Genomic DNA, 24,527 nt, shown 5'->3' on the forward strand with positions numbered 1-24,527 from the left:
GGAGGTGTATCTTTTTTTTTTTGAGAAACACAGTACAAACGCAGACGCTCACATACATGCGTATACACTCACCCATATGAACGCACACACGCACATCATACCCCTATGAGCACTTACGGAAGACTGAGCCGGCGGATTGGATCTTGAAATTGACGAAGTCACCATGGGCGCCTCGCTGTCGATGGGAACGTCGCCGATGGGAGGCGTATCTTGGTCCAAGACAGCATGGGGATGTCCCCTGGTCAACGTGCCACAACGACATGTGCCTCGCTGCTTGCAATAGGCTTGTTCATCGACTCACAAAGCCTCGTTGGCGATGGTGCTTTTTTGGATCTTGCAACGGTGGAGGCTCGGCGTCTCTCTTGCGTTCGTCTCGGCGGCGTTGGAATTGGACGGCGGCCGCTGGCTACGATGGTTGCAGGAAACCCTATGTATCATTTTGTATTTATCGATCTTTTAGGATTTTATCTGCAAATTTCTATATATGTTGCTTCATGTAACTTGGTGTTCGATTAATGAAATATGTGGTTGCTCGAAAAAAAAAACCCAAAGTACACCACACGAGAGGAAGGCGGAGCACATTTTCTGCTCTCTTTCGGCTGTGCCCCCCCAGCCCATACCGGCCCATATATGCCCGGCCCATACCGGCCCGGTTGCAGCACTAGTACAAAAGGGCCTGAGCTCAAAGCGAGCGCACGCGCGGTGAAAGCGTAAAAGAGAAGGAAAAAAAGTCAGAAAAAAATAGAAAGGGAAAAAAGCCAAGCACAAAAAAACACCAGAGAGAGAGCTGCCTGCTACGTTCCCCTCCCCTTCCTCCTCCCCCACCGCGCCGAAACCCTCGCCGCCGCCCTCGAAATCGTCGCAGCGGCGGCGATCGCCGGCCCGCCTTCCGGTACCAGCGGCGGCGGCACGGGACCGTTCCGCCGAGGACATGATCTCGAGCCTCCCCACTCCGGTGCTCCGCGCCGCCCTCCAATGTGAGCCCCTCCTCCTCCTTTCCCCGCCACAACGGTTCTTGCCTTCTCGACAAGGCGGGCGCGCTTCCGTGCCTGCTGGACTCTTCTACTCGGCGCAGCGTATTTCCCTGCGATTTTTCTTGGGCGTACGTGTTCTTGGAGGATCCTCTGGGGGTGTTCTGCAGGCTGGTTTGCGTAATTTCGTCTTTTCAGACTAGGATTCCGGAATTTGACTTCTCGTGTTCTCTCCTTCCCGAGTTTCTTGTAGAATCGCCGCGACTTCTAACCGCAATTTAGAGCTAGTCCAAAAGCCCGGTCTTTTCATACTCTCTACGCGCATTTCGCTCCAGATTCTTTTTCCCATTTCTCGATGCGTTCTCCATACGCTCCTGTGTGTATGCAACTCGAATTCTTGATGTCTGCAATCTTTTACTTAACAGAGAAAGAGAGAAGAAGGCGTCTCCCTCTCCCTCTTCCATGGGGCAGCCAGGGATGGAGCCTCACCAAGGGAAGGAGAGCAGCAACGGTGCCGTTCCTGACTGCAATGGTGGCGCTCCTGCTCCCCCTGCCAAGCAGCAGCAGCAGCTGGAAGGGGCAGATGCGTTGCGGTACGCCAACATCCTCCGGTCACGCAACAAGTTCGCCGATGCTCTCCACTTGTACAGCACCGTGCTCGACAAGGATGGCGCCAATGTGGATGCCCTTATCGGGAAGGGGATCTGCCTACAGGCGCAGAGCCTGCTCAAGCAGGCCCTCGAGTGCTTCACCGAGGCTGTGAAGGTCGACCCCAGTAACGCGTGTGCGCTCACGCATTGTGGCATGATTTACAAGGACGAGGGGAACTTGGTTGAAGCTGCAGAGGTATGGGGCAAGATTCATTAATATGGACATTCTCCCACCTGCCTGTTGGATTGCTGGTTCTTGACTTGTTGTCAACTGTGAAATGTGGAACAGGCGTATCAAAAGGCCCGAACTGCGGATCCTTCCTATAAAGCTGCTGCAGAATTTCTTGCTATTGTATTGACCGATCTTGGGACTAGCTTGAAGCTTGCAGGCAATACAGAAGATGGGATTCAAAAATATTGTGAAGCTCTTGAAGTCGATAGCCACTATGCGGTACCATCATTAAACTCTACTTTATCTCCATACCTCTCCTTGTTATATTTTTTCATTTTATTTAGCGTTGTGCTAATGTATCCATCTGATTTCTGCAGCCTGCTTATTACAACCTTGGAGTGGTTTATTCAGAGATGATGCAATTTGATGTAGCTCTTACTTGTTATGAAAAAGCTGCACTGGAGAGACCATTGTATGCCGAAGCTTATTGCAATATGGGAGTTATTTACAAGAACCGGGGAGACCTAGATGCAGCAATTGCTTGCTATGACAGGTAACCTTGCCATTAATTTCTTCATTTGAATCGTGTTGATGTTCATTAAGCAATCTATAACATGAACATGGTGGTGTAGCTCATGTGTTGCATAACTTTACTGTATCCCAGGTGCTTGACTATATCCCCAAACTTTGAGATTGCTAAGAATAACATGGCAATAGCACTAACCGACATGGGTACAAAGGTGCAAACTTGTCCACTACTACTGTTGTGTAAATTCTATGCTTCCATCATTCTCCATTTTTTCTTTTCTTTGACTGGCCTTAAAATGGCATTCAATGGATGCATCATGTACTAATAATTTCTCATGTTTTCTAGTACTAAAGGTTGTACAGAAGCTCAGCTGCAATTGTCATACTTTTTGTATACATTTTACATTTAGTAGCCCATAGCACTGCCACTCTCCATGATTGATTAAAGGAAATCTTTTATATTTTCGCTTACTAATTATTATTTAAATAACCAAAATGTCTAGGTAAAAATCGAGGGTGACATCAATCAAGGTGTGGCATATTACAAGAAAGCTCTCTTCTATAATTGGCACTATGCTGATGCAATGTATAATCTTGGCGTTGCATATGGTGAAATGATGAATTTTGAGATGGTGAGTTACAAGGAAATTACATTAATTTGGTTCTACTACTATTTAGCATTCACTCTTTGCTGACATAAACTATTTCCGAGTTTTATGAAGGCTATCGTATTTTATGAACTTGCTCTGCACTTCAATCCTCGCTGTGCGGAGGCATGCAATAATCTGGGAGTAATATACAAGGATAGGGATAATCTCGATAAGGCTGTTGAATGCTATCAAGTAAGTGAAACTAATAATTGACTTCTGTTCAAGTATACTTGTGTTTACTTATTCTCTATTCTCTTTCTTTTGTGTTTTGTAGATGGCCTTGACAATTAAGCCAAATTTCTCTCAGTCATTGAATAACCTTGGAGTTGTCTATACAGTTCAGGTATGTTCCTCTATTATCACATTTTTCTTGCTCACATTCTTACTGTGGTTGGCTGGTTATTGGACTTATGGTTTATCAAAATGCATTTCTCATATTTAGGGCAAGATGGGTGCTGCTGCAAGCATGATTGAGAAGGCCATACTTGCAAATCCCACGTATGCTGAAGCATATAATAACTTAGGTAATGAATAACAAATCTCTACTCCCTCCGTCCTGGTTTTATAGGTCCTGCGTGTAAACCAAGGTCGTCAATTTGACCAATATATAATATAAATTATATAATACAAAAATTGTACAATTAGAAAGCATAACATCTATACTTTCTAATGATATATGTTTTGTAGTAAATATCTTGTGCTACGTTGGTCAAATTGTCGACCTAGGGGTACATGCAGGGCGTATAAACCGGGACAGAGGTAGTACCATTATAGATTCTTATAATTGCATCACATGCAACAAGGATGTATATGTATCTAAACAAAACAAATACATCATGTATATTAGAGGATGACCATTGCACAAATCATTAACTTTGAACAATCGGCAATAAATAGTAAGCGAGAGTCAAGGGACATTTCTCAGATCTGACATGAGGTGGCCATCGGGGGTTTGCTAGGTTTTTTTTTTCCTTTGAAGTGTTTCTGGTGCAGAAGTGTAGAGGAAAATCAGGGTTTATTTTATATTAATTTTGAAAATAAAAATTCCTCAATACTCCCCAATGGCCCAATGTATGTATCTCCACATATATACGGGTCATGGGTACAACTATGGCAGTATTGAAAAAAAAATGTCTGTTCAGTATTATTATTTTGCATTTTCTAGGCTTTTTAAGTGACTTGACAGTTCACCATTTCTTTATCATAGGTGTTCTTTACAGAGATGCAGGAAGTATCACATTATCTGTACAGGCGTATGAGAGATGCCTTCAAATTGATCCTGATTCACGAAATGCTGGTCAGGTACTTTTTGAGGTCCCAAGCTTTGATTTATTAACCTTTCTTCAGGACTCTTGTATGTTGGTATATGAAGTGTTGATTTAGTTCAGCAGGTACCACTAGTATGCTCTTGCACCCATTTAGTATCTGACAATATTGTATAAATTCTCTTTTATGACTTTTACTCATAATTTTCTCGTTACCTAAGACATGCCATATGGGATCCCCCCTTCATGAAGTAACTTGATGCACGTTTCCCATTTCCTTTCAACCTTATGGCTTATTTCTTTCTAACACATTGCCCATCGATGCACTGTATAGATTAAGATCTTTCCTGAGCTGGTCAACTTAACAGAATAACTCTTTTGCAGAATCGATTGCTTGCAATGAACTATATTGATGAGGGGTCGGATGACAAACTTTATGATGCTCACAGGTCCTTCTATGCACTATTAGCAATGGATGTGCCATTTTTATGTTAGCCTGATTTGCATTTCTACATGGTATTAATACTATTCAGTTCTTTCTCTTTTTCTATATTTTGCAGAGAATGGGGAAAGCGCTTTATGAAATTGTATGCCCACTATACTAGTTGGGATAACCCAAAAGTCGCTGATCGTCCACTGGTCATTGGTTATGTATCTCCTGATTTTTTTACTCACTCTGTGTCATACTTCGTTGAAGCCCCCCTTGCACACCATGACTACACAAACTGCAAGGTGGTCGTATACTCTGGTGTTGTGAAGGTAGAGATAATTTGTTCTTTGTTTGGCTATTCTGGATTTTGTGCACACCATGGCTATCAACTTATTTAGATTGCCTTGCCTCATTTGGAATCACTATCTGTTGAAATAAACATGCCAAATGATCACTTTACCAAAACAAAAACGATCATCCAGTGGTTGACAGGGTAGGGAGCTGGGGGTCTATTTATATAGAAAAAATCAGTTCAGTAAAACAAGATATGCAAATTGAAAAAATAACATGCAATATGAAGATGTCAAGTTGGGTCTAGGTTATATCCTTGTCATTTTTTCCTTTTACACATGCTCTTTATTTTCTCATTACATTCTTTTCATTTATGATTCTTTAGGCAGATGCAAAGACCCTTCGATTCAAGGATAAGGTGTTAAAAAAGGGTGGGTTGTGGAGAGAGATATATGGTATTGACGAAAAGAAGGTTGCTAGCTTGATCAGAGAGGATAAAGTGGATATACTTGTGGAACTTACTGGTCATACTGCAAATAACAAATTAGGAACAATGGCGTGCAGGCCTGCTCCTATTCAGGTATATTTGTGTTCCATGACGCATTTCTAGGACTTAGTTTTATTTCCAGAACTGGTTTGCATGTGAACACCGTTATTCCTGTTATTATGTTGGGCCTCCTTTCTAACTTGGATGTGTGTCTATACAGGTTACATGGATCGGCTACCCTAACACGACAGGTTTACCAGCAATTGACTACCGAATAACAGATTCATTGGCTGATACACCTAATACAAACCAAAAGTATGCCGTATGCTTTCCTCTGTTTATATTCTGTGATGCGGTTTCTCCCCATGCATCTAGAACCCCATACTGACATCTGTGTGCAGGCATGTTGAAGAGTTGGTGCGTCTTCCTGAAAGCTTTCTTTGTTACACTCCTTCCCCAGAAGCTGGGCCCGTTTGTCCAACACCAGCAATTTCAAATGGTTTCGTCACATTTGGAAGTTTTAACAATCTAGCAAAGGTACACGATAGATTTGAATGTTTTAATTTTCTTAATTGGATCACTCTGTTCATTGAGTTATTTTTTTGGGCAGATTACACCTAAAGTGTTGCAAGTTTGGGCCAGAATATTATGCGCAGTCCCTAACTCGCGGCTTGTGGTTAAGTGCAAACCATTCTGCTGTGACAGTATCAGACAGAAATTTTTAACAACACTGGAGGAGTTAGGTTTGGAGCCATTACGAGTCGATTTGCTGCCATTGATCCATCTCAACCATGATCACATGCAAGCATATTCCTTAATGGACATTAGGTGAGAAGTTTTGTCACATTTAGATCTTCTCGGTTAAGTTCTAAAATGTTCCTCAGGGTAGCAATTCCTTATCACGTGAATATTCAGAAAATGCTTTCTCCATTATCTGTGTTCCTCTGAACAGATGGCTGAACTTTGACTTATGTTTTTGCAGCCTGGATACGTTTCCCTATGCTGGAACTACCACAACATGTGAATCCCTTTACATGGGGGTTCCATGTGTTACAATGGCTGGTTCAGTCCATGCTCATAACGTTGGTGTTAGCCTACTTACTAAAGTTGGTATGTAACACTGAACTGTACCCTAATGATGGTGTTGACACATTTTTAATTTGCACCTCTTATTTATTTGTTTTATTTTCGTTTCTCCTGCGTGGATATTTGTAGGAGCTGCATTTTATTCCACTATCTTTTTTCCCAGTACATATATCTGCTACAGAACCTACAAAAAAAAAGGATTATTGGGGCCTAGATAGTGTTAACTTGTGCTATCACTCCGTTTTTTTACTGTCCAATCAGATATGCAATCATGAAGAAAATTGTTGATTGCTAGTTATTTTTTCCAGGTTTGGGGAGGCTGGTTGCCAAAACGGAGGATGAATATGTTAGCTTAGCATTGGATTTGGCATCAGATGTTGATGCTTTACAAGAACTGAGAATGAGCCTACGAGAACTGATGATAAAATCACCAGTCTGCGATGGAGAGAGTTTCACACGGGGCCTGGAATCTGCATACAGAACCATGTGGCGCAGGTACTGTGATGGGGATTCACCAGCTCTCAAGCGCCTAGAACTGTTAGCGGATCAGCCAGGCTCCAACAAGGAAGACTTGGACAAGACGGCAGTGAAACTTGCAGATCCCAGAGTACAGAGAGCGAATGCCATTGCAGAGGAAGATAATCAGGCCCCAATAAAGGTTAATGCCACGCCGGAGGAAGGCGGGCAGCCCCAGATAATAATGGCAAATGGTGTGAGTTCACCTGCTGATAGCCAGGCCCTGATAGCCACGGCGCAGCTAGATCAGCCCCAAATAATGGTGAATGGTGTGAGTTCACCTCATTCCACTTCTGGGAGATGCGAAATGAATGGGCATAGCAGCCGATGACCAATGGGAGGCAGGGAATGCTCCATTGATGCAGGCACACACTGATGTCTAGATGCACCATTGGTGTGGGTGGTATCATCACGAACTCGCTATCGGGGCACCGATACTAGGTGCCCCTGTTATTGACATCAGGAACAGATAACAGCACGTAAGTGTGTCATCTGGTGCAAAGCTATGGTGACCAATGACTTGTAGCAGTGTAATATAACTCGCGGGGGATGCTTATAGAGTCTGATTTGTAGAGTTTATCCCCCCATTAGGTGTACGAGTAAGGCGTATATGACAAATTGTGTTGCATGTTAGAAATCAAGAAAGGCATTGATTGTATATGTAGAAACAGCTTCTATATTCAATTTAACTGAGGAAATTGCAACAGTCTGTTTGTCTTTCTTCATTCAGCTCTGTTTCTCGTCCACTGGCCTGCTATATGCAAGTGCAACCTTCTGAGGTTGCCTGCTGGCAGATCATGAGATTTGCAAGGTGAACCTACAAACGTGATTTTTTTTTTTTTGAAACGGAGCCAAGCTTTGCCTCATCCATTCATTAAGCAGAAGGTGTCCGATTTTTAGGAGAAAATCGGGCGAAAACCAACAACAACATTGCCAAAGCACACCCATAGCCACACACACCCGCCACAAAGGGCACACCTAGCCACCCTGGCTACCCACAAAAGCTACAGAAGAAGCTCAAGTTGGCCTATGCTAAACAGATGGCCCTTCAAAGAGAGACCGGCAGTTCCGATTCTGAAGACGAGTCTTGAAGTGGGGATGCGCAAGACCCGTGCGCCGAATAGGACCTTAAATAGACCGCCCATCGAAGGTCATCGTACACCGTCCAAAGGTGGCTTCGACTTCACAGCGAGAGAAGACCATCACGAAGACATTCGGACAAACGTGATTTTGTATTTGTTGGCCTTTCTGGTTTAGGAGTAATTTTGTTTAGCAGGTTTCTGATGTAATTGAGCCTAACGAGTATTCATTGAAATCTGAGTACCTTCATTTGTAATCAGGTGATGAGAACAAAACTAATTTCTGAAATAAATTAGCCCCCTGAGGATTGTTTAGGCCAGCATGTTCAATTATAATACTCCGTAATAAGTTGTATGCCGCCTTATGAAATATTTCCTGGCTATGAGCGAAACTTCCGACAAAGTTGTACTCACAGGTATTCTGCCTACTTGCAATCGTATCTGTAGAAGCACTGGTTCTGGCAAATCCAACACTCCGACAGGAACTTGGAAACTGATCAGGAAGCAAGCTTGTCTAAGTTAGAAGAAAAAAGGGGATGGCCAAGGAGCTTGGGCAACTGGCAAGTGCACAAGGTTAGGGTTGTGCGCCAATTGGCAACCGAAGTAGCGCATAAGTTAGAAGAAAAATGGCTCTGCAAACATAAACTGCGTAAAACCTAGCTAACCTCTTGCCCAAAAATGACCACACACTACACAAGAAATATAGGTCATCACACATTTTCTAGAGTTATTTTTTCTACCAATCGATGATCATGCATTCAAGTCAGATAGATCAAAGATCCGTCGGCTGTTAAAACGGATCACCAAAGTACAAGTGTGCCAATGGCCAAAATGCATTACTCCCTCCGTCTCAAAATGTAAGGCGCCTAAGGATTGATCAAAAGTCAAACCTTACAAACTTTGATCAAATATTTAGAAAAAAATATTTACATCTACAATATCAAATTGACACATTAAGAAAATATACTTTAGGGTGAATCTATTGATAATGATTTAGTATTGCAAATATTTATATTTTCATGTATAAACTTGGTCAAACTTTAAAAACATTGACTTTTAACTAATCCTTAGACGCCTTATATTTTAGGACGGAGGGAGTACATTACAAGACTTAGGAATCCAACACACTCAGATCAGAGGTCATGACAGCACGTAGGACTAGCTGCGCTTCAATCTTTGACACTGGTCTTCAGGATTTTCACTTCATGGATGGGCCTGGACCAACATAGTAGTAATAAAATAAGATTCAATACTAAGGATTGAAAAAATAGGAAAAAAATACTGCATGAACTCTTTGCAGGTGGATAATGAAATTGATTCAATGGGACACAAGTAATCTGGTGCACTTGTGTGAAGCTATGGACTTGAGAACTAAGTGCTAGCTCAGTGGCAAGGCTTGCGAGCGCGCAGCCAGTCCACCTGGGTTCGAGTCCCAAAGAGACCGAATTAAACGGAGGGGATCTTCCCCCGTTGGTCAACGTTTTTTTTTTGAAGCTATGGACTTCCAAGGTGCTTGACAATGTCCATTCCCTTGCACACTCTCCCAAAAATTGTGTGCTTCCCTGGTACATTCAAATTATTATGTTGATTCACTGAAAATGCAGGCGCCAGAATGGACACATTCCAGAAGAAAGAAAGATAGTAACGTAGCTTCTAAGGTAGATTATATCTGAGGATGGCCGTGAACAAGGGAAGCACAGCTATGCTGGCATCATATTTCAGGGACAATATGCATTAGACTTGAACAATAAAGTGATCCTCCAAAATGCTCTTAATAACTCGAGCCACCTTAGTTGTACTTCTTTGTAATCATTAGGATCCAACTAACCATCAATTCATTATAGAACAGTTGCCATTTTTCCGGGCGACAAGTACTAGAAAAAAAAGGTGTCGATAAACCAGTGTGCAGAATGTATTCTGGGGTAGAGTGAAAACACCAAATCCGGCTCAATAAGGCAAAACATGCAAGAGCAGTAACATATTGTGGAGTGCCGGAATGCTAGTCTCACCATCCAGTGACTGACAAGGAGCATGAGTTATGAAGAACTGGCTTCCGTTTGTATTTGGACCAGCATTTGCCATCGATAGAATCCCAGCCCTGGTGTGCTTTAGTGACATTTTGGTGACATGGCATGACAACGCATGAAGAAAAAGAGTGTGGTGGTAACTAGCTATGTTATCATAACATCAAATATCCCAAGATAAGATGAGTCTACAACATAAAAAATAACACAATGTATGACACCACATGTAAGTTACTACCCACTATGAAGGTAGTAACATAAAAAAAAAAAAACCAGAGTAGTTGTTTGGGCAATTTGCTCTGCTAGTTGTAAGGGTAGTGGCCAAGCCGGAGCTCCAAGTCCACGTCCTCGCTGCTGTGCCCGTTCCTTCCCAATGTAAGCCCCAGGTGAACCTGATCCCCACCGGCACCGTCTTGCTGGCCGGCCGCAGGCGGAGCGACGCCGGGCGACTTGCCTCCACTGATGCCGCGGTCCTTGCGGTGGATGTTCATGTGCCCGCCAAGCGCCTGAGCGTTAGTGAAACCCCTCTTGCAGAAGCTGCACTCGTAGTACGCCTGAGCCCGTTTGGACCCACCAGATTCTTCGGGCGAGCCGCTCTTGTTGAAGCCCCCTCCCTCCATGGTCCGCTTCAAAGCGCTCGCGTCTGCGTACTGTGTGAAGTTTCTAGGGCTTTGTGTTGGCTTGGAGAAATGTGTTGAGGTTTGGAGAAGGCAACAAGGGCAGATGTGCTATATAGTGACAGCTACAAAGTACAAACCATTGCTAGCTGCTAGCATCGGGAAGGCCGGGAGTTGATGGACATGGCTATAATATTTGTCGTTAAGTTTTGGCGTTTGGGTGGAGACACGATCGAGTAAACTACTCTGCCGGCCGCCGTGCCCTTGCCGCCCTCGTTGGCGAATACAGCAGGTAGGAACGGTTCTTGCTTGGCGTACCTGTAAGACTTACAGTTGCACAGAACATACTTATATGAAACTTTTGGGTGCCCTGCCGCACATGAGATTTGACAACGTACGTGCCGATTTCCATGGGACAAAGAATCAGCAATTGAGTGCATCTCCGCCCAAGAAAATGAAACAATAGCCAGGTTAAGAAACATAGGTATACACGCCTGCAAGTTGTACACGAGTAGGTACGTCGTGTTAATGCTGAACTCAGTTAGGCCACGCACCAGCCACCAAGCCCAACACGTACGGACACAATGTTCGACTCCAACACAGGTACTTACGGTTATTAATTTACCAGCCCCCTCCATGAACGAACAAACAATTAATGATCTCTGGGTTCACTAGACCGAAACCCTAATAAGCGCTAGCTATCGATCGTCGCCATGGCCGGCATCATCAGCGGATGGTGGGAGTCGATCAAAACCAAGCTTACCAGATACGTGGACACGCTGCAGGTCATCCACGACATGGACGCCGGCGAGTGCGTGGACGAGTGGATGAGGGCGATGGTGATGTGCGACCGTGACTCGGTTAGCCGGACCGCCTTCGAGAGGAAGCCCGGGGATGTCGTCCTCCCCATCGACCAAGACAGGTGCGTCAAGGCCACCGCCACGCTGCGCCGGTGTATGCAGCGCAACCCGGGCGTCTTCAGGGAGCACATCGTCGCCATGGACGAGGGCATCAAGCAGGAGGAGCGGCGGCGGCAAGAGGCCGAGGCTGACCCCAGGTTTAGGTGGTGGACCGGCATGAAGAACAGTTGATGCCTACTCTAGCTTATCATGTTTCGAATTGTTGTGATCTAGCATTATTTTTGGTTGACATAGTTAATAAGATTTGAAGACTGGATTAATTACTTGGCCGTGTAAATTTGGTGCAAGAGCGTTCTTGGTATGCCCACGTAAATAGTAGAGATCAGCACCTTATTTCATGTTATAGCAGTTGTTATGTTGTCTTAATTTATTGGCGGTGCTAATGGCTTAATTATCATGTCGGAGTTGTACTCTAGGTGGATTTGGTTGAGATAGTTAATTAGAGATTACTCGGCCATGTTACGTGGCAAATTTCCGTGAATTGCTTGATGGTGCATCGGTGTTATTTGAATGCTACCAAATCATCTATGTTTTTTCTATGAACATGCAAGCGAGGTGCTACAACAATTCTATGTGTCTGATGTGAATCCTCCTCTATGGCGAGGTCTGGCCGGACTTATTTTTTGTACGGCGACTCTTTTTCTTTTTTGTGTGTGGTTGAATTTGGTTTTACTTCGATGATGAATCAAATGTGTTGTTGTTTTTTTCTTCTACAATAAAGCATTTACAGGATTGGTGAGGAAATTAGACATGCTACATTAACACAATTTTTTGGGTAAAAACAAAACTTTTTTGTTTCGCATTAGTGAAGCTGTTGTGGGATCAGGATGCTCGATGTACACAATGTCACACTCGAGAATCCGCAGAAAATATACCCTCGAGGATGCCCAACACTTCCCATGTGATAATCATGGTTCCCGACTTTTATCGCCACCTCAACTTCGATCTATGAACGTGTTCAGTTTGTGACATTTTTCTTCGATTTGAAAACCCGTTTTGTCAAACGGAATCGGCCGTTTGGTTTGTGTGCATTTCAAATTTCGAAAACACATGGATGCATGTAGCTATGCAGGTAGGCACAACAAAGAGTTGGTACGGAGAAAGGCATGCCAAGATCATCGCCAAGGCAACAACCCTTAGGCTTAGCCCAAAGATGAACGACATCATCTCTCCTAGCCAAATCGGCTTCATTAAATCTCGAAGCATCCATGGTAACATCATGTACGCCAGGAACGTGGCTCGCCAGCTATATCAAAAACGCTCCCTCGCCTTACTCATCAAGCTCGGCATTGCCAAGGCTTTCGACTCTCTCTGTTGGGATAACATTCTGGACTTGATGCAGAAGCAAGGCTTCCCTCCAAGATGGCGTGCTTGGGTTGCTTTGCTCTTTACGACTTCGATATCCTAGGCCCTTCTGAACGACATTCCAAGCTAGGAAAATTTTCATGGCTGGGGCATCTGACAAAGCGACCGCTATCTCCAGTACTTTTCGATCGCGCTATCGACTCCCTGCCTAGGATTCTTGAGGTGGCAACTCAAGATGGTCTGTTGAAGCCTTTGCCAAGAAGGTTTATCAAGTCCCGCACCACTCTTTACGCTGATGATCTTGTGATCTTCCTAGCACAAGAGGCCCGTGATATTGCAAACTTGAAGGCTATGCTCCAAAATTTTGGGAAGGTCATAGGGTTGATGATAAATGTGGCAAAAAGCTCAGTGGCTCCCATTCGCTGCGACGAAATTGATCTCACAAGATCATCGGCCATGCTTCCCCGCCATGCTCACCCCATTCCCCATAAAGTATCTAGGCCTTCCTCTCACGCTTAAGCGTCTATGCCGAGTGGATCTACAGGTGTACATTGCTTAAGCGTCTTCTCAGGCGCGCCAGTACTGGCGCCGAGGCGTCGCTTCGGCAGTCTGCGACCGCGTAATGGCGATGCCTCGCGTGGCGCGCGGCTGTCGCCTACCTCTGGGCACGAAGTAATGGAGATGCCACACGTGTCGCGGCCGTCGCCTGCCTCCAGCCTATATAAACAGGGCACGCGCATCTCATATCTTCCCACACTAAATCCTAGCCGCCGCACAACCTCCACCGTAGCGCTGCCGCCGCTCAACCTCCACCTTTGCCACCATGAGCAGCGCCGGTCGCGCCTCTACCTCTCACTCCACCTCCCTCGGCCTCGAGCTCCGACGAGGAGTTTCACGAAGACGACATCACCGACGACCTCGTTGACCTGGTCAGGGACGCGGAGTTCCTGGCTGACGTGGAGAAGGAAGCAGAGGAGGAGCAGGCAGCCCACGCGGCGTTCGACGCCGAGATGGAACGCTGCAGGGTGGCGGCAACCGCAGAGGATGACTCCTCCAACATCTCATGGTCTTCTAATGACCCTGATGCGCCTACCCTGGAGGAGAAGGCGGTGGAGCAGAGGGCGTTAGTCGACTCCTTCGAGACGCTCAAGAAGTCCGAGAATGCCACGAACGAGACGTTGCGGCGGTGCCTTCTTGTGGTGACCCAGCATACCACTCCATGTTGTAGTATGCTAGTCATGGATATAACAGACGCGAAGTACCAATCGGCAAATATTACATCCCTCAGAGTGGTACAACAGAAACATAGCTGGTACAATATTACTCACTTATTATTACAAGCCATAAATATACATCACAACGGAGCTCCTCCTGAGTCCATAGAGGATAACTCAGAAGTTCTAGTTGAACTCTACTAACCCTATAAACTAGTGGTAGAAGTAGGCTAAGTACCATAACTACTCGAGCAACTTTATTCTATAATGTTCGGTGCTACTCGACTACTACTAAGATAACGACTTCGATCGTAAGCTTCCTCTCCTGCTTCCCCAGTTCCGTACTCGATCAGGTAGTCCACCCCTTCGATGCCTCCTGAGAGGTCTGGATCCTCGTAGTAGACATCCTCCGCGTTCTCAGCTCCTTCATTGGTCCCCTCAGTGTTATTCTGGTAATCTAAGCATGGGATTCAAAGAGGGATGAGTACGAGCGTACTCAACAAGTTCATTATAGGAAATAGGTGTTTAATGCACTAACTACATCCATGAACCAGAAAGTCCAAGGCAATGCATGTTTTTGTAAACATTTCTTCAAAATGTTGCTTTTATTCTGAAGAACTATGTCTCTTAGCCTTCACCGGGTGTCTAGAACTTCATGGAATTCATTTCCAGCGGCATTCGCAGTTCCAAACCCGGAACAGGGAGTGACAAGACACAATTTGATACACTCTACAGAGGTGTGTTTCTGTACCCATAAGAGATCTTAACCTTGTTACCATCCGGCTATAGACTCCGTCCACACTTCCTTGGTGTGAGGCCAGGTATAAACTCCTAGCTAATCACCGAGCCTTCCCGCGACCCCGGATACCCACCCTTTTGTAAATCACTGGTTGTCGACTGATTCTCTGATCTGGTTCTCGAGCCAACCTGTTACAATCCATCGTAGATACACCAAACCGTAGCAGCAATAGGGGCTCCCTCCCTTCTAGAATTTGCTAGCCCACCGGCAGGTGTACCCTTTGATATGCGAGAGGGGAAAGAACAGCTGACTACTCCATCCCACTCCAGATCTTATGGTCAACACGGGTATTACGGCGCAGGAATCACTGAGCGACATTTGTTGTTAGGTCCTAGATGAATAACCCAATGCAATGGAACCTCTACCAAACTCATACCATGGTTCCATTACCCACCACATAGTCATATTCATAATTGTGAAAGTAATACTATGCTTATAATGCAGGAGTGATAAGTATAGTACTTTGCAAGTAATTTGGTAAAAATACTCAAAGTGACATGAGCAAGCGATGAACTTGCTGAAGACTGCAAGGTATTGCAGTTGAATGGTGTGGACTGACCCTTGTCCTCAGTTTCTGAAAGATAGCATCATTTTCCGATAAGTACAATGGTTAAAGATCCAAATGATGCATGCTTTAGGGTTTTAGTGTTGGTTTTCCCCCCAGTTGATGTTTAGGGTTTTACTTATATTTTCAGAGTTTGAGGATAAGAAAGATTTACAGATCCTCCTTAAGAGTCATATAAAATAATTTTTGATGTTTTCAATAAAGAGTCATATCAAAGAAAAAATTCTTTGATTAATTATTAAGAAAATAAGGTTTGTTTTAAATAATCCTTTTTCTGATTTTTTTACAGGGTTGAATTTTCCTTATACAACTTCTTTTGTAATTTTTCTTAATAATTATTTTTAACTTTTGTTTAAATTTTCATGGAAGCATTTGTTTTCATAGAGCATAATTTTTAAAGTGGTATACATATTTAGTTTATTTTTTTAGAGTTTTTCTAGGGTTTTTGGAATTATTTTTAATTCTTAAAGAAAATTCATTGGTCAAATGACCAAACTGCCCCTAGGCCCACTGGTCAATCCAACCCGTGGGTTAGACTGGACCAGGTCGGCCTGGTCCAGCCCAACCCTAATCCCCTTCGAGCTCTCGCGATCCCCTTCTCGCCTCCTCAGTCGTCGGCCGTCTCCGGCCAACTCTGGCGGTCCTGGACCTCGCCATGGGTCTGTTGCGGTCAGAAACCCACCGGCGGGCAGCGACTGGCAACACTGTAGAGCCGGGAACAACTAGGGCTGCGGCTGGCCCCAGTCCCTCAGAGCGACGGCCCGCAAAGCCTTCTGGTCACACGTCCGATGCTCTGTCGCAAGGGCGTGCCACCTGACCTATACCTGGTCGGGAAGGTGTTGGATGATGCCTCGCTTAGTTTCTGCGGGGCATACACGTAAACATTAAATACGAGCCTCGATCGGCTCTCGGGTTATCTCGTGAATCGGCTCAAAGAGCCGATCCACCCATGATTCGTACAAGGTGTCCGAATATATGGTGGTCCTGCTTGATCAAGATAAAGCTAAAGCGATCTATGACGATTTAGGGTTTTCACCGCATAATCGGATCATCCTACTCACGATTGGGCCTCGCGCTCGCGTACGGTGACCGTAAGCCGATCCTAGACAGGGCCTAAAAACCAACACGAGGTTGATCCTCGGAACATCCTGTCTAGGGCTAGCAAACTCCACCCTACACGCCTGCTGGATCCTCCAACCCTTTGTAAGGCCTAACTATTGCGGATATTAAACTAATCCTTGAAGAACAAGGAGCAACCGTAACGGATCGGATCTACTAAACTATGATCAAGCGGGTGTCGCCCCTACACCTAAAATAGGTGTAAGGGCGGCTAGATGTATAAGGGTCGCACTACGACGAGCATATGATACGAAGAACAATGCTAACCCTAACACATCTAAGATAACTACGTTGCTCGCCATCAAAAAGGCTTCAGCACGAGCAACGCATGAACAACGTAGATAGGCTTATGCTGCCTAGATCGCAAGATGCGATCTAGGCAGCATGGTGCTTACCAGGACAAACCCTCGAGACGAAGGAGTTGGCGATGCGCCGAGATTTGTTTGTGTTGAACGTTGGTTGTTGTTTATTCCATAAACCCTAGATACATATTTATAGTCCAGGGGACTTTCTAATTTAGGCGTGCACCTAACCGTGCACGGGTAAAACTCTAACTAACCGACACGTATCCTAATATGTTACAGATACACGGGCCAACTAGCCCACACTTTGCATATAAAGGCCGATTCACATATTTCTCCCATGTATATTCTTCAAATCCATCTTGATCGCGGCCCACCTCTGACTCGGTCAAATTCTGGTGATAACACATGCCCCCCTGGTTTTGGAATTGGTAATTCCAAAATCACTCTGCTTTCCTTCGTTGGGTCATGTCGTGGCAGAACCGTTGCAGTATCCTTCATCATGATGCCTTGCCTTCTCAACTTCTCCGCGTGACCTGGCAGTTTTTTTTCTTTTAGGCACCACTTCCTCGGAAACTGCTGTGGCATTGAATTTCCACTATATCCCCCTTTTATTTAACTGCTCCGCACAGTTTACTTCCGCATCTTCTTCGCATTAGCACTCAAAAAGCCCTCCTGCGCCACCATGTCTTCTTCCTCCTCTGCTTCATCGGATCTTTCCACATAGTCCTCTTCTTCCCGTGAGCCGACGCCGGAGCCGAACCCGGCGGAGGCCCATGCGGCCAACACCCGCCGCGCCATTGCGGCCGGGGAGGAGTCCAGCCACGACTTCTCCGTCTGGTCTGAGGACGACAAGTCCTTGACCGACGGGGAAAGCGACCTCCGCTTCCTCGCCGACGGGGAAACGGAGGAGGAGAGCGATGCCGATCGCTTCTCCTGCGACTTCACCTCTCCCGAGGAGGAGGAGGAGGGAGAGGAGGAGGAGGAGGAGGACGACACCTCCTCCGACGAGCCGCCGGCCAAGCGGTTCTGCCCCTGGCCGGGGAACCTCAGCGACTTCGACAGCGATGACGACGACGTTGACGAAGAGGACGAGGACAATGAGGGCCCAGTCGGCGGCCATTGGAGCAGCGACGACGAGCCCGCCGGGAGTAGCGCCGACAGCGGCGACGACGGCGATGACGAGGGCAGCGACGGCCCGTAGATAGGACCTTTAGTAATAGGACCAGTAGTAGTAGATGGGGCAATGTATCCCCTAGTACTTCCTTTTGAGAGCAATCAGCTCTTTATGTAAGAAATCCTGCTTATCAATGAAGAACTTCTCCCAATTTGATTTTGCCGATTTCCTTTTGATCTTAGTTTAGCCGATTTCCCCTTATACTGGTCTTGCCGATTTGCCCCCTTAGCCAATGCTTAACGAGCCGATAGCAACGCATCGGTCCTTTAAAATCCATCCTTCGATTCTCCAACTGATGACTTCGAGATCTGGTGGATAACGTGGAGTCCTCCAAAGAGCCCTTAAATCTCTCCCACCAGTTTCAGCGATCCTTTCCTACGAGCACTCATCATTCTTGTGAAGAAGGGACGAAGGATTAGCCGATGGTACCCCAATCGGCTCCTAAATAGAACATCTTTCAGGCCTGCTGCCCCCCGAGCCTTACTCCAAGCGAGGATGTCGATGAGGATGCACCACATCCGATCTTCTTCCCTTGAAAGCCGATATATCTCCTGTCGGCACTGCTGAACTAGTACCAGGGGTTGAAAATCCTCGACAAGAAGGTTTAGGCATCAGAATCGGTCCAAGGTAGCTGAGGAAGCTCTCATTGTGTTACTCCCTCAAGGAAGCAGAAGGCCCCGCAGCTGAACTGGACTTGGTGCAGATCCGCGCTTTGAACACGTATCCAGTAGATCCTGTGTAGTTGTACTAGAGTCGATGACTGTGCATCGGCTTTGCTCCTTAGTTCTAAAGTCGATGTCCTTGCATCGGCTGTATTTTGTGAATTTTTTTTTTTACTGGCCGATTTTTTCCTATCGGCCCCCAATGTTTCACTGCACACATGTTCGTCTGCACCTGCTCATCTGATGATTGCCCCCCGAGCCGAATCTGTCAGGTAACTGCAGATATCGGCTTTGTGGCTAGCCTAGGCACTGTATTTGCACGTCGGCTTCGTTAGGATCTGTGCTGACTCTCATCCGCCGACGTGACCACTGCCCAACAAATCGATGTTGAACACAAGCAGAACATGTGGTGAAGATAATTTTGGCCGATTGCTGGAATCGGCCTCCATATTGATCGAAACGCTCAATGAAGGTCTTGCAATTTTCCTTCATAGATTTTTGGGGCCGATCACAAGGATCAGCCTCGCCACGTTTGCTCATCGGTTTGCTCTTGCTACTCGGTCAGGCCAGTGGATAAGACCAGCCCAACCTCACCCTTCGTCATGCGTTTGCTGTCGTCCACCTGGAGTGCATCGTGTAATCGTGGAGCACTAAGCTCCGTCGGAAGGACGAGCACCATGTTCGTGCCAGCCGATGTCTCATCATCGGCTTTCTTTTGTCTGGGGCGCCACTCTTTCCTTTGTGGCCGACCTTCTTCGTCCAGGGTTCGCTGAATTTTAGCGGCCAGATCAGGCCGTGCCTTCCTCAACGTGTGCAGGTATAACCTTTTAGCTTCTTCCAACCCACGTAGACGCTGAACCCTTCGCTTCTGGGAACGGCTGAGCCCATCAGGGCACCACCTTGGCCGATGGTACTTGTCTTCTTCATCATCGTCCTCTAGTTCCTCGAGATCTTCCACCCGAGCGGACTCAGCATGCTTGTTCCGAGGCGGGAGAGGCCCTAGACACTTGAACACAGACACGTTAGCTGTATCCTTCTTCTTCTGTTTGCATTCTGGGCAGTTGCCGATTGTGGGCAATCGGCTCATTCCTGAATCCCAGCAGTGTCTGAAGAAGGGACAGTCCCAGTGCCTATCTTCGTCGTCTTGCTCCCTTGACCTTTCCTTGGCGTGGCGCTCGTATCGCTCCTCGTCGTGATCATGCCGACGACGTCTCCTGTCGTTCATAGCCAGACGATCTGTTTCATCATCGTCGTTGTATCGCCGGCGTTGGTCATACTGACTCACATACTTGTTGAGGAGGTGATCAGAGAGAGGTCGCTGATATCTTATGTTCCTCACTTCTCCCTCTGTGACGTAGCGCTTGCCGTCGTGGCGGAGCCGATCGCGTGGAGCGGCTTCCTCTGTGTCTTTGCTGTGAGAGCAGCTGCCCTCATCTCCGTCCTTACCGGAGTGGTGCCCAAGTCCTACCATGTTGATATTGCACGAGAAATCTGGCTGGCACCCTCCATGGTAAGTATATTCCACCATATTAACGGCGGATGCCGGTGAATTCGGCACTTCTGGTGCTACCAACGCGAACGGCAGCGGTGGACGGGAATGGAGTGGCATCTCTCCTTGGTACGTCCCTAGAGCCGGTCCTGACGGAGAGTACTGATGGCTCATGATTTTCTGGATCACGCGAAGAGCGACACGCTCCAAAGTGTTCACCAGGCTCTCAGAATGGCGGTGCAGCGAATGAGCCACCATGTAGTTGATCTCCTGACGCAGCGACCTGGTGCGTTCTCCTGACGGGGCGGACAGGTCCACTCCATCGAGTGCGCCTTCAGGTGAGAACCCCTTCCACCTGACGCCATGGGAGCGGGTTCCGTGGAAAGAGCCGATGAGTTCGGCTTCGAGGACTGCCTTGATCTCGTCATGCTTCTTCTTGAGCTCGTCGGTCGGATCCTCGTACTTGACCGGAGTGCTTTCCGCCATCTCGGATGTAGATGGCGATGCGGTGGATGTTGCGGATCGTCCCACCGGGCGTGCCGAATGTGTTGCGGTCGGAAACCCACCGGCGGGCAGCGGCCGGCAGCACCGTAGAGCCGGGAACAACTAGGGCTGCGGCTGGCCCCGGTCCCTCGGAGCGACGGCCCGCAAAGCCTTCGGTCACACGTCCGATGCTGTCGCAAGGGCGTGCCACCTGACCTATACCTGGTCGGGAAGGTGTTGGATGATGCCTCGCTTAGTTTCTGCGGGGCATACACGTAAACATTAAATACGAGCCTCGATCGGCTCTCGAGGTTATCTCGTGAATCGGCTCAAAGAGCCGATCCACCCATGATTCGTACAAGGTGTCCGAATATATGGTGGTCCTGCTTGATCAAGATAAAGCTAAAGCGATCTACGACGATTTAGGGTTTTCACCGCATAATCGGATCATCCTACTCACGATTGGGCCTCGCGCTCGCGTACGGTGACCGTAAGCCGATCCTAGACAGGGCCTAAAAACCAACACGAGGTTGATCCTCGGAACATCCTGTCTAGGGCTAGCAAACTCCACCCTACACGCCGCTGGATCCTCCAACCCTTTGTAAGGCCTAACTATTGCGGATATTAAACTAATCCTTGAAGAACAAGGAGCAACCGTAACGGATCGGATCTACTAAACTATGATCAAGCGGGGTGCCGCCCCTACACCTAAAATAGGTGTAAGGGCGGCTAGATGTATAAGGGTCGCACTACGACAGCATATGATACGAAGAACAATGCTAACCCTAACACATCTAAGATAACTACGTTGCTCGCCATCAAAAAGGTTTCAGCACGAGCAACGCATGAACAACGTAGATAGGCTTATGCTGCCTAGATCGCAAGATGCGATCTAGGCAGCATGGTGCTTACCAGGAGAAACCCTCGAGACGAAGGAGTTGGCGATGCGCCGAGATTTGTTTGTGTTGAATGTTGGTTGTTGTTTATTCCATAAACCCTAGATACATATTTATAGTCCAGGGGACTTTCTAATTTAGGCGTGCACCTAACCGTGCACGGGTAAAACTCTAACTAACCGACACGTATCCTAATATGTTACAGATACACGGGCCAACTAGCCCACACTTTGCATATAAAGGCCGATTCACATATTTCTCCCATGTATATTCTTCAAATCCATCTTGATCGCGGCCCACCTCTGACTCGGTCAAATTCTGGTGATAACAGGGTCACAATCGATGCGCCCCACGACGTTGGTTCTTCTTGTCCTTGTCGATTTGGAAAGGGAAGCTCCTCCAGCTTGCCATCGACTCCCTAATGCAACTAGGGTTCCGGTGACCTTGGCGATTCGCGTCGAACCAGCGTCCCTGGGCGCCCTGGTGCTGCTCGGCGACTCGCCGGTGATGTGCTGGTCGCGGTGGTGCTCGGCGTGACCAGGCTTGGCCGTGGCTGGCTCGTGCCGCCGTGCTGTCGAGGTCCGTGCCTACATCGGTGTGGCTCCAGGTACATGACCCCTCTCCTCTCTCTTCTCTCCTTCTCCTTGTTCCTCTATAGCTACTAGCCTGGTTCCCTTTCTGGGTACTGGCCTTGATGTGCTGCTACCATGGTTGTGCTTGCTGCTGCTGCACTACTGGCTGCGTAACTGGTTAGTTGGGCTCGCTGCTGCTACTGCTAGCTTGGTTCCTCCCCTCTCCTCTCTATGGATGCTTCTCTTGCATTATTGCTGCTAGCAGTACTTTCTATAGCAAGTGCCAGTGGTGGCTATGTCGTTGTTGCTAGGATTCCAGTACATTCTATTACTCTACTTGGATTGCCTTGTGCTTGTGTGCATCAATCAATTTCTTATGTGCTTGTTGGATGCAATCTATCTATTTATTCTAGCTTGCTCTCACTGCAGCTGCAGCTAAATGAATACTCTTGCAGTTGCTCACCATTCCTGGTGAGTTGCTGATGCTATTGCTTGTATATGCATGCTCTCAATGATCAAATAGTCATCAAGTGCTAGTGGTTTACTTACTGGCTCATTCTTATGCCTTAGCTTCGCACCATGTACTGGTGTCTGCTCATTCTTATAAAAGCATGCTGGAGGGTTTTGGTGATGTGCCTGATGACGAGGAGCTCCTCGGCAATGCCCACCATGAGGGACTTAGGGTTGACGGAATCCTGCATGCTAACACGGTACATCAGATACCAAACGAACAGGGACAGAGATTTACCCAGGTTCGGGGTTGACGGAATCTTGCATGCTAAAACCCTTACTTCCTGCTTGTCTGATCTTGATTTATTGAGTAAAACGAGTTACAATGGGGTAGAAGATAGACTACTATGGTCGACTCACCGGGAGGCAAGGGTTCTAGGGTTTATGTGCTAAGTTGTGATGGTTTCGTGTATTGTTGTTGTGTTGTTCGGCAGGCCCTCTCGTGGCCTCTATATAGGAGGCCATGTCTTGGGAGTCCTATCCGAACTCGACTAGATTACATTGAGAATCCATTTCTGGTAGGTTTCCTTCATTGCAACTGACGTATGGGACCACCTTGGTCTTGGATAATCTTCGTGGGCCCCTATTTGGGCCAAGGGAGGTAGAATAATGTCGGGTACCCGAAGGGTAATGCCCATATCAGTATCCCCCGAGTGACTGGCCGAAGCGAAGCTTCGGGCAGCGACTATAATTGTCCTCATCCGAATATCTTGTTAAGTCGAAAATTTAGACTTCATGTTCTTTGCAGATTCGAAGTCGTTTGATAACGGGTGCGCGTCCAGTGATCCCGATGGGAGTAGCCCCCAATTCTAGCGACGGATGTTTGTAACCGTGCGTAGACTCAAGTTGTACTACTCGAAGATCTTGCTGCCGATGCTTTTTGAACTTCCTTTACCATCCGATACTTTTAGTATATCATGTCTTCTAAGACTTCGGGCGAAGTCGAACAATTGACCGTACGTAAGGGATAAAAGTAACAAGCCTATTTTTATTCGATAAATCGATGCTTGTTAACTGCCGGTGGGAAAACAACATTACCCTACGCAGAAACAAGTCCCCGGGCTTGATCCTGGATTTGCTGGAACCTTTGGGTCCGTTCTCCTTTGAATTCCTTTGATTATTTATGCTTTTGCTGTTTTTTATCGGGTGCGCGTCCAGTGCTCCCGATGGGAGTAGCCCATGAGTCTAGGGATGGATGTTTGCAACCGTGCGTAGAGTCAAGTCGAGTAGCCAAATGTTGTAGATTCCTTCGGATGCGTATTCCATTCGAAGTATCCATCAAAGGAAGTCGATAACTTTGATGACATCATCAATGACATGGCAACCACAACAGCGAGGCTGATGGGACGTGACCTAGTGGGCCCATCCCCTATCTGAGCAGTCAGTTTTTGGAAATGACCGATCATTGCACGCTAAACGAAGTGTCTCCTCGATTTCTGCGTGTAGTGGAGGTAATGGGCCTCCGGTTTGCTTATTATTCTGACACGTGTTGAGCCAGATCTGCACCCATTTTTTATGGTACGAATCCGTCAGCATGATTCCAAAGTAGCTTTTCCTTAATAAAGGGGACCTAGGGATTTACTCATCCCTCCCCTACCATCTTGTTCTTCTTCTTCCCTTGCTCTTGTGTCCTTTTACTGCTGCACCCCATTGCCGACGCACCCAAACGCCAAAGCTCCCAAGGAAACTCTGGCGAGATGGGCAAGAAGAAGGGCACCGCTGCAGCTAGCGCTGCTACGAGCGCTACC

General features: G+C 46.8%; 2 protein-coding genes across 2 annotated transcripts; one reads left to right on the top strand and one right to left on the bottom strand.

Moving 5' to 3' along the window:
- The first annotated feature begins 913 nt into the window (after positions 1-913).
- On the top strand, positions 914-7,755 carry LOC124685362 (probable UDP-N-acetylglucosamine--peptide N-acetylglucosaminyltransferase SPINDLY). The gene is made up of 18 exons (XM_047219710.1): positions 914-977; positions 1,397-1,817; positions 1,911-2,072; positions 2,171-2,346; positions 2,458-2,533; positions 2,825-2,953; positions 3,044-3,163; positions 3,246-3,314; positions 3,414-3,495; positions 4,179-4,273; positions 4,621-4,685; positions 4,797-4,995; positions 5,343-5,537; positions 5,665-5,759; positions 5,846-5,981; positions 6,055-6,272; positions 6,427-6,554; positions 6,839-7,755. The coding sequence occupies exons 2-18, from the start codon at positions 1,434-1,436 to the stop codon at positions 7,375-7,377; spliced, it is 2,868 nt and encodes a 955-aa protein (XP_047075666.1). The 5' UTR covers positions 914-977; positions 1,397-1,433; the 3' UTR covers positions 7,378-7,755.
- Positions 7,756-10,451: 2,696 nt separating this feature from the next.
- LOC124684808 (probable transcriptional regulator RABBIT EARS) lies at positions 10,452-10,769 on the bottom strand. Its single transcript, XM_047219059.1, has one exon. The coding sequence runs from the start codon at positions 10,767-10,769 to the stop codon at positions 10,452-10,454; it is 318 nt and encodes a 105-aa protein (XP_047075015.1).
- Between the last annotated feature and the right edge of the window lie 13,758 nt (positions 10,770-24,527).

This window comes from Lolium rigidum, chromosome 1 (assembly GCF_022539505.1).
Source record: "Lolium rigidum isolate FL_2022 chromosome 1, APGP_CSIRO_Lrig_0.1, whole genome shotgun sequence".
In the NCBI taxonomy this organism is placed as follows: Eukaryota; Viridiplantae; Streptophyta; class Magnoliopsida; order Poales; family Poaceae; genus Lolium; species Lolium rigidum.

What these genes read in the sequence shown, in the direction of transcription:
- LOC124685362 (XM_047219710.1), top strand. Translation starts at nt 1,434, where the DNA reads ATGGGGCAGCCAGGGATGGAGCCTCACCAAGGGAAGGAGAGCAGCAAC. An exon ending in AAGTCGATAGCCACTATGCG is followed by an intron (nt 2,073 to 2,170) that starts GTACCATCATTA and finishes TGATTTCTGCAG; the next exon opens with CCTGCTTATTACAACCTTGG. An exon ending in ACACCTAATACAAACCAAAA is followed by an intron (nt 5,760 to 5,845) that starts GTATGCCGTATG and finishes ATCTGTGTGCAG; the next exon opens with GCATGTTGAAGAGTTGGTGC.
- LOC124684808 (XM_047219059.1), bottom strand. Translation starts at nt 10,769, where the DNA reads ATGGAGGGAGGGGGCTTCAACAAGAGCGGCTCGCCCGAAGAATCTGGT.